This window comes from Vanacampus margaritifer, chromosome 11, assembly GCF_051991255.1.
Source record: "Vanacampus margaritifer isolate UIUO_Vmar chromosome 11, RoL_Vmar_1.0, whole genome shotgun sequence".
In the NCBI taxonomy this organism is placed as follows: Eukaryota; Metazoa; Chordata; class Actinopteri; order Syngnathiformes; family Syngnathidae; genus Vanacampus; species Vanacampus margaritifer.
In genome coordinates, this window is record NC_135442.1 from 3,030,568 (window position 1) to 3,040,000 (window position 9,433).

Sequence of the window (9,433 nt, forward strand, 5' to 3'; positions counted from 1 at the left end):
CGAATGAGGCTCGCTCGGTTACACCTCTCTCTCCTCCATGCGCTCATAACATGCGCAGTACACCAAACACTTCAGCATGTAAAACTAAAATAAATACAAAACCAAAAGTAATAATTCACAAAAAAAGATCAGCCATTTGCAAGTAAATAAAAAACACAGATTGTTCTAAAGACAATAAAAATAAACCGTACCCACTCTCGCAGCAAACTATAATTACTGTATTTGTCAGCATCGTACAAGATATGCTTGGGTTCAGAACTGCTTTGATTAAATAAAAAAACAAATACACTTAACGAACGTGCACCTGTGCTGTACCTTTCGCAATTTATGTCATATTATGCTTGTGTGAACCTATGTATTTGCCGTAGTTAACGATCCAAGATGGCCGATCTTCTGCGCATGCGCGTCACAGATCGTGCAGTGGTCTCAGATCGTGCCTTGACACAGCCTGAATGCGACTGTTGGCCGTTGCTGTTTGACATCCGGAAGGTGTGGCTTTTGTTGCTTAGGCTGCTTTTTTTTTTTTTTTAATTTATGTTGGAGGAACCAATGCGTCGATATGGTCCCTTAAACCAAACTTCCATATTGCATCGACCAAAGGCACAAATCCTGCATTTGGTAAGTTGAGAATATTTGATAAAGTCTTGGATATGGTTCTAGATTTGGTCGTTAGCTTCCAATTAAGCTACCTCTTGGTTCTGTTTCCACTACTTTATCTATTAATCACTGTCAAGTAAACTCACTTGTTTTGCAACTATCGTAATTTTAACAGCGACGTGCTAATGCCATTTTAGTAACGTCGTTGACTCGTTTATCATGAAATTGTAGAAACTAAAGTCGAGAATTGTCTACTTCTGAGTTGACATTGACGCTAACATAACTAGCGTTTTTGTTAAATAGCGAGTGTAATAGTGATAGTTTATCGATACTTATGTACACGATTGTGTTTTTTTGCTGTGAAATGTTTCCCCATCTAAGGTGAATGTTTGTTGCTTAAAAGTTTTCCTGCTGAGTCGGCGACCCAAGCGTCCTCTTGCTTTATGAAGCTCATGTGATGTTCTACGTACGGCGAATTGTCATAAGAAAAGCTACTATTCCCATTTTAATTCATCAAATAATCATAATCAGCTCAAAATTGCATTAATGTGCAGGCTTCAGTTCATTCTTAAAATTCTAAACTCTCCAGGAGCAATCTATTTGGTATATGGTCCCGACATACGACATTTCGAGAATACCATTTTTTTCCATTTGATTGTAAATTTATGGTCCAGGAGTGTTATTCCCAACACCTACAAATACTTACTGCAACTATGACGTGTAAACTACTGCGTTAGCCTACATGATAGACTTTTACATACAAATTCGAAACGCCGTCGTAAATCGGAACTGGAGTCGCCTTCGGTGTATGACGTGTGGACAAAACAAAAGCTGACCATAATGGCAAAATAGGGGAAGATTCACATCTGGAAATGGGTGTGTGTCTCTTATGTTGTCTGACTATTTAACAGAAACTAAAACATATGTTGGGGACATAGTTCAAAATAAAACATAGTTGCATCAGACCAGAGCTAATACTTTGTGAATCACCAATCATTTACTGTATCTTCCATTTGTCTTTTTCATTTATGGTGCAGATCAGAACAGTGCAGCTTGTAGGCTTCTTGTATTGGCGGTGGAGGTGCAAGATAAGACAGACGGTTCTAATGCGGTTTGGTAAAGTGAGGCGAGGGATTTGGAAGAGTACATACCAAGCTGTCATCAATTGTCTGCATTATGTCAACAAGGAGGGAAGTGCTGGTAGTTTTGAACTTCAAATAGCTCCGTTGTGATGGAAATGTCAAGAGCCTCTTTTCCACAGGCCGGTTTTTCCGAATACTTTTTCCACAGCTCTCTTGTCATGTGGGAAAGGTTTGCAAAACAGCGCCAGCTACGCTCAGAGTGGCAGATTTAGCACCCGAGACGCATATTCACGGCCCTCTAGGAAAAACAGGGATGTGGTTGTACTCAGTTGACCGATCACATTCAAACTTAGGTTAGATGAAAATCTGCCGCCATTTCAGGAGCACGCCAAATAAGTCTCTGTTGTTTTAGTAGGCTTTTCCTGACATTATTGTATTATATTTTCCAGCGCAGCCGCACAACTTCTGCTGTGTGACGTTGTGGGACACAATTTGTTTTATTTCGAGACCCTTTTCGCACAAGATTGCACATCCGAGCTGGAGAGGATTTATCTGAGAACTCATCAGCATTGAAACCTTCTAATGGACTTCAATCCTCCATTTCATGTCTTTGCTCTTTAGACAGATCCCTGACGGGGGGAAAATAAATTGTGAAAAGTCTTTTCCAGGCAATGTAAAAGGGTCTAGAGCAGAGGTCCCCAGCCTGTTTTCCATGCCTCCCACAGCCAACACAGGTGATTCATATCATCAGCTAATCAGCCATCTCTGGAGAAGGCTGATAACGATCTCCACCTGTGTTGGCTGTGGGAGACATGGAAAACAGGCTGGATACCGGTCCCTGAGGACCAGGGTTGGGGACCTCTTGTCTAGAGCATGGGTGTCAAACTCCGGTCCTGGAAGGCTGTAGTCCTGCAGGTTTTGGAGGTTTCCCTCTTCCAACACAAGCTGATTCCAATCAGCAGGATCGTAATCAGGCTAATGCTGATGAGCTGATCATATGTCAGCTGTGTTGGAGAAGGGAAACATCCAAAGCCTCCAGGACCGGAGTTTGACACCTGTTGTCTAGAGATTGTGATCCAAAGATGAGATGTCCTCGCTCACAAATTCTGTTCAGAAATCCCCACCAGGACGGTCCAAAGTCTTCCAAGAAGCGTGGACGGTGTCGCAACAGCAAAAGGGAGGAGCGACTCCATATTTTCTTTCCTTTCCATGAAATGGCAAGGCTTCGCAAAAAGAACATCAAATGATTCATTGTCGAAAAATGGTTGATCGCAACAAGCGGCTTTAACGTCATCATGTTGGCGCCGTTCCAAGCAAGTCAGAGTCTTCCCATAATTCGCTCCATTTCCAAATTGTGAGCCAGTAAAACTGTAACGTGCTCGTAAATGCTGATAAGATTGGCTTCTACAAGTTCCAGCTGGTTTGTTAAATCTTGGATTCTCGCTCATGGGTGGAGTTTTATTTCCTAAAGACATAGCGGCTTGTTTTTGTGTTGTTCTGATGAACGGCGTGAATGTTTACAATCGTCAGCTAGGAATGAAACTTTCACCGATGTCTACATTTGTCAAGTGCGTTTTTCAAGGCGTGGAAGAGGATCTCGCCGAGCTTGTCCGGGTCATTCAAGTGTGAAGCAATTTATGGAGAAAATGACGGATGCCAAGTCAAACAAACAGCCACTTATGTTCAACTTGACTCATGTAGTGAGTAAATCTTTATAGTTGTATATAGTTAAATCAATTCTTTTTTTAGCTATCAGACGCCCTTTTTTTTTGTCGTGTTTTGGGTGTCAAAAAAAGCAAAAGATATTCGTGACAAAGTGACAGAGCACCGACATTGCCGTCAATATTTTTTGCAATTAATCGAAATTCAATTACAATTTCAATTATCACAAAATCGGTATAATCGTAAACAAAAATAAAAGATTATTAATATTCTTTATTTCTAATTATGTTTCAAATATTTTTTTTGTCTTAATATTTTTAAATATTTAAACATTTTCTTGTTTTGTAGCAAAAAAATAATTGTTTAAATAATCACGATTATTATTATTTGCCATAATTCGGTAACCCTAATTTTTTGCATGCTGCTTTGGGTGAAACCAATCCATGTTCTACAACGGACTACCGGTTCTTGAGAACGAACCTATTTACTGATGAAAGAAGACAGTCTATTTTTTATTTTTTTTGGTAGGCTTGGTGCTTAGCTTATAACGGACACATACAATATTCTTAGACGTTTGAGGAGGTTCCATAATATTTTTCTGTGCATTTGACCGCGCCATCAATAATCCTCACAATGCTGGGCTAATGCTCTTCTATGTAACGGACTTTCAATTTGTGTTTGGGAGTAGCGAGGGCCGATCACTGTGATTTGGTGAAAGACCCCCTCTGTAGACGTCCCCTGGCATCAGTGGTGTCATTAGTATGCGTGGTGGGGCTGCTGTTGCTACATTTCTGCCTGGCTGCTTTTATACCAGCTTTACAAGAGACTCATTTGCTCTTTAAATCACATCAGTTCTTCTGCGGATGCTTGATTAGGCCACTCGCATATCTCAAGAGATGGAATTCATTACAGGATACTGTGAAATATTATAATGCGCTGTTTGGATTTAGGCTACCGTACTATTCATGTAACTATCATCATTGGACTCCAAATCTTTTGCGCTTTTTGTTTTGGTGAATTATGGGGGCTGCGTGGCGACCCACAAGGGAAGACATTCTCCTCATCTCGTCTTTTGTCAAATCGACACACTTGATTAAATCATGGTTTATTTGCCCCTTAATTTGGCGCACGGCTAATTTATATCACCAAAGCATTTATTTATTCACTAGTCTGAACATGAGATTCTTATTAATATTGCGTTCGTGGAATATGAGTTGAGCAGCACAATCCCGTTCCTTTTATCCATCTCAGGGGGCGGCCATTTTGCCGCTTGCTGTCGACTGGAGATGACATCACAGTAGCTCAGGGCTCAGGCAACCACCAATCACGGCTCGCCTGTTTTCTGAAGCTGACCTGTGATTGGTTGTCACCTGAGACCTATCGATGTCATCTTCGGTCGACAGCAAGTTCCAAAATGGCCGCCCCTTGGGTTGGATAAAAACGACTGGATTGTGCCGCTTAACTCGTATTCCACTCACGCAATAGTGACCAGAAAAAACATATTTAGACCAGACTTTCCCCTTAAAGAAAAAAAAATGATGAATAAAATATTGCAATTAGATTGTTTAAAAAAAATCTCTTCTCGCGGAGTCAAGCTTTCACTGTCAATATTTAGCAGATTTTGATATTATTGTGAACTCCCATCATGCCGAGGGGCGTTAGCACGTACTCGCCTCCTTTATGTCAGCCCATCCAATTCCAACACTCCTATTTATGTATTCCTGGTTAGCTTTTGTGGGCGTGGCAGCGGGTTCGACTGTGATGGAATTGTTTCTTTAATGGACACAGCGTTGCCTGGCGCCTAATCGAGCGAAACGTTGACATGATGTATTTCCACCTCTCGGAGAAATTGCCTATTTTGCGTGGCCTGCTTTGGCAGCACAACTGGCTTGCTGTTGTGGTTGTTGCTTCTGTCCTCCTTCATCACCGTCAGCCAGCGGGGGGTCCCGGCCGGCCCGCATCTTGCAGCCATGCTTAAGTGGGAGGGAAACTGTCCTATTTTCACCCCGCCCCCCTCCCAACGAGTGAGTCTTGATTAAACCCCGATGTTGCACAGTTTTATGTATATTTCAGGAGCTCCGCAGTCCAAGTGGTCTCGAGACCCCTCTCGCCCCCCCCCCCCCTCTCCTATTTACTATCTTCCTTATATGGGTCAGGCCTAAATACCGTTTCCACTTTTCCCATTGCTCAAACACAGGACAACATATTTTTATTTGGACCAGTCCATTAGACACGTTTCAAGTAACTTATTATACACCTGATTAGTTTATTTACAGTATTACAAATGTGTGTGTGTGCACATGGAAATGGGTGACATTTGAATAATTTAGGTCAGCCCCCCCCCGTGAGTAAATGCTGAGTGTGGCACATGTGGGCATCCTGTCCAGCAAGCCTTCCACTGACCTGCTTGTGCTAACAAAGGCAGGAAGGACGCACGACGGACTGACTTCCTGCTTGGGGCAGACGGGGAAGATGATGCCACTTCCTCCACGCTGACACTTGGCACACGTGACCTTTTTGTTGACCTCACAAAGTCATGTGTGCCCAATGTGCTTTTGGACAATGACGGACAGTGTGAAGCGATAATAGATTACGACGAGGATGTTTTTGTTGGGAAGATGCCTTTGTGTGTTTTGGAATTCGGAAAAAGTAGGTTACTCAGTGATATGTCTTACGGAGAGAGATCGATTATCGGCACCGATATTCGGCACTTTAACGGATATCCATATCGGCCATTTTTTTTAAAATCTGACAGCCGATAACTGGGAACTTGGGGAACTACTTATTAAAATTTTCCGGTAACTTTATAAGAGATGATGCTGAACAAGAGAATGGGAACGCTCTGCCACTTTTGTTTTTATTTAAAAACAAAACAAAGACACATGAAAGTTTTAAGATTTCAGTTATTTAGAAATTTTGAAAACATTGATTTACTTTAGAAAACTATAGGGAGCTGCGGTATTGTGTAAGCTTTCATTTAACGTTTTAGGACATACTCCCTGAACTTTTCATTAGAATTCAATTTAATTTATTATTTTTTTATTTCATTCTTTATAAAATAAATGAAAGGTGATAGAAAGAAGTGAAACTTGTGCAGTGTTTACCGCACCGTGTTAATACTTGAGCGGGCCGCCCACCCAAGAAGTTTTCATTAAAAAAATATATATATATATTGGATTGAGCATTTTGTGTTAAAATGAGACTAATTCTACCCGATAATCATCTTGGTAAACCTTTCAACTAGAACAAATCAAATGAGGGCTGTATAATTGAAGTGTCCACTCGGGTTCGTGTGACATCACACTCTTGTATAATAATCTTGGTGTGAAGACATGGACGAGGGGTTCGTGTTTGCTACACAAATGGCTTCTTAGAGTGCAGGCAGTTATTTACAACACAGTAAAAGACGCTCTTTGCCTGACCGAGATGGACGATACGGAAGTCAGGTGATAGCAATTGACTTTGAACTTTAACCCTCTCCGGCTGTGAGCGCTATAGTTTGCGCCTTGCAAGCTGGAGGTGATTCGGATGAATTGCTTTGTTTGTTTACGCCTCATCAACCGAAATGACCTCACAAAATCCATTTGTGGGATTCGTTAAGGAAGATTGACGATTTCTCTGTTGGTCCGTCACGGTGGTTGTGAACGCTCTCCGCTTGTCATTGGCAGGTTGCGCCGGGAGTGCTGAAAAGTCTTGCCTGTGGGCGTGTCCGAGCGAGGCCAAGACCACGCCAATGATGGCGACCAGTAAAAGTAAAAACCAGAGTTCCCTTGCTCTGCACAAGGTGATCATGGTGGGCAGCGGCGGTGTGGGCAAGTCGGCTCTCACGCTGCAGTTTATGTATGATGAGGTAAGTTTTTCTTCTTTTCAAATCAAACTTTATTTATATAGCACCTTTCATACATAAAAACACAGCTCGGTTTAAAAAAAAAAAATTGTATTTAAATAACAATTGAAAACTAAACTTCAACAAAATGGAACACTAAACTGGCTGCCATTAAAAAATTCCTATGGAGGACCAAAACTGCCAAAATTCAAAATAAATGAGTATACTAAATAAATAAATAAATAAATGAAAATACATGACTAAACGGGGGGAAAAAACGGATATGAAAAATATCATTCAAAATGTAAAAATAAATAAATAAATACAAATGGAAATGAAAACAACAAAATCCATACAGTATATATCCTTAAATAAATACATATATATGTATTTTGTTGTTATAATAATAAATGACTAAAAGTGAAAATAAAAACTGATATGAAAAATTAAATACAAAAAAATAAATATAAATGGAAACAAAATAAACTGACACTTTATGAGAAATATATATATATATATATATATATATATATATATATATATATCTCCTCATAAAGTGTCAGTTTTGTGCATGTCCTCATTGTTAAGGTCACTGACAAAATGACTTCCTCAATGTGGTTGAATTTAGGACATTCAAGCCAAGTAAGCAAATACATGCAAATATATGCACATAGTAAATTAGCAGATTTGGGATCGGAATACAATCCAAACTGTTTGAAAAAAGTGATGCCCTCCTTTTTGACTTACTTGCATCACGATGTTCATGTAGAAGGAGGTGAGCTTCAAACTGGTAATGGCGCTCGAATGGAAATGTATGTTTTGTTTTTTCGCTTCTCAACGTGTCTGTAACATGGGAAGGATTAAGAACTGAAGCACATTTGACATTTTGTTTTGTTTTGATAAAATTAGCCTGTTTCAAGGGGGTTGACGTCTCATGCACCTGTGTCACTGTTTGCCCCGCCCACATACTACTGGGCCAATGGTGAGTACAGGTTTTGTTACCATGGCGACTAAGGGAGTGGGAGACGTGAGACTTGGGTGCACTTTGACCCCCAACTCTTACAAAAATAAAATAAAACAACAGTTACAACTGTGAAGCGCATGTGAGTCTCTGCAAAGGCAGCAGGACTAGTTTTCACTTGTGGAGGCAGCACTTCGTCACCGAGCTGCCGCATGACACTTCAAATCTGAAGAGGAAATGCGTGGTGTCGTCGGCAGTTTGTGGAGGACTACGAGCCCACCAAGGCGGACAGCTACAGGAAGAAAGTGGTCCTGGACGGGGAGGAGGTCCAGATTGACATCCTGGACACGGCCGGCCAGGAGGACTACGCCGCCATCAGGGACAACTATTTCCGAAGCGGCGAGGGCTTCCTGCTCGTCTTCTCCATCACCGAGCACGAGTCGTTCACGGCCACTGCGGAATTCAGGTGCTCGACCGACCGACCGACCGACCGACCGACCGACCGACCGACTGTCAGGTTTTCGTCCGGGATCATTTTAAGCATACTAGAACAAAACGTGTTGTCGTTGGCCCGCAGGGAGCAGATCCTGCGCGTGAAGGCGGAGGACGACAAGATCCCGCTCTTGCTGGTAGGGAATAAGTCGGACCTGGAGGACCGTCGGCAGGTGTCTGTGGACGAGGCCCGCGGGAAAACCGATGAGTGGGGGGTGCAGTACGTCGAGACGTCCGCCAAGACCAGGGCCAATGTCGATAAGGTGAGTTCAATAACTCCCTGTTCCTGGTCTTCTTCGTCTGTGGATGACTGCCCTCTACTGGTTAAGTGATGAACACCTTAAACTGAGTTGCAGGTTATATTTTGGAATAATAATTACAACACAAGTGGGGTTTTTTTTAGGAAATTTAGAACTTTTTTTTCTTGTGTTTTGGGGAAGCTCAACGTGTTGTAATGTCTTTAATCAGTGAGCGCTTTTAAATGGACAAACAACCTCCGCCATTGGCCACTAGATGGTGTACTAACAGAAGAAATAAAGACCAAATCACAGCCACCATTCAATGCTGCGTGCGTCTGCAAAAAATAAAAAACAAAATGAACGGCCCTAACATGGTTCTGGCAGAGCTGTGAGGCAGAAAATTTTAGTCGACTTGGTTGACTTGTGCCCCCCCCAGCCCTTCTGTATGCACACACACAACCTTGAAGTGGTGCCCTTGTATGTGGAGCTGTGTTTTTTTTGGTCGTCCACTTTAGGTTTTCTTTGACCTGATGCGCGACATCCGGGAGAAGAAAATGTCTGAGAACAAGGATAA

At 41.8% G+C, this 9,433-nt stretch overlaps 1 protein-coding gene across 1 annotated transcript in view; it reads left to right on the forward strand.

Moving 5' to 3' along the window:
* Positions 1 to 450: 450 nt before the first annotated feature.
* The window catches only part of LOC144060787 (ras-related protein Ral-B), a 9,889-nt gene continuing 906 nt past the window's right edge, over positions 451 to 9,433 (forward strand). The window contains exons 1-5 of the mRNA XM_077580633.1: positions 451 to 618; positions 7,010 to 7,191; positions 8,386 to 8,594; positions 8,706 to 8,883; positions 9,375 to 9,433. The exon at positions 9,375 to 9,433 is cut by the window's right edge and continues 906 nt beyond it. Of these exons, the coding sequence (XP_077436759.1) occupies positions 7,075 to 7,191; positions 8,386 to 8,594; positions 8,706 to 8,883; positions 9,375 to 9,433 (563 nt within the window). The 5' untranslated portion in view covers positions 451 to 618; positions 7,010 to 7,074. The remainder of the gene's footprint in view (positions 619 to 7,009; positions 7,192 to 8,385; positions 8,595 to 8,705; positions 8,884 to 9,374) is intronic.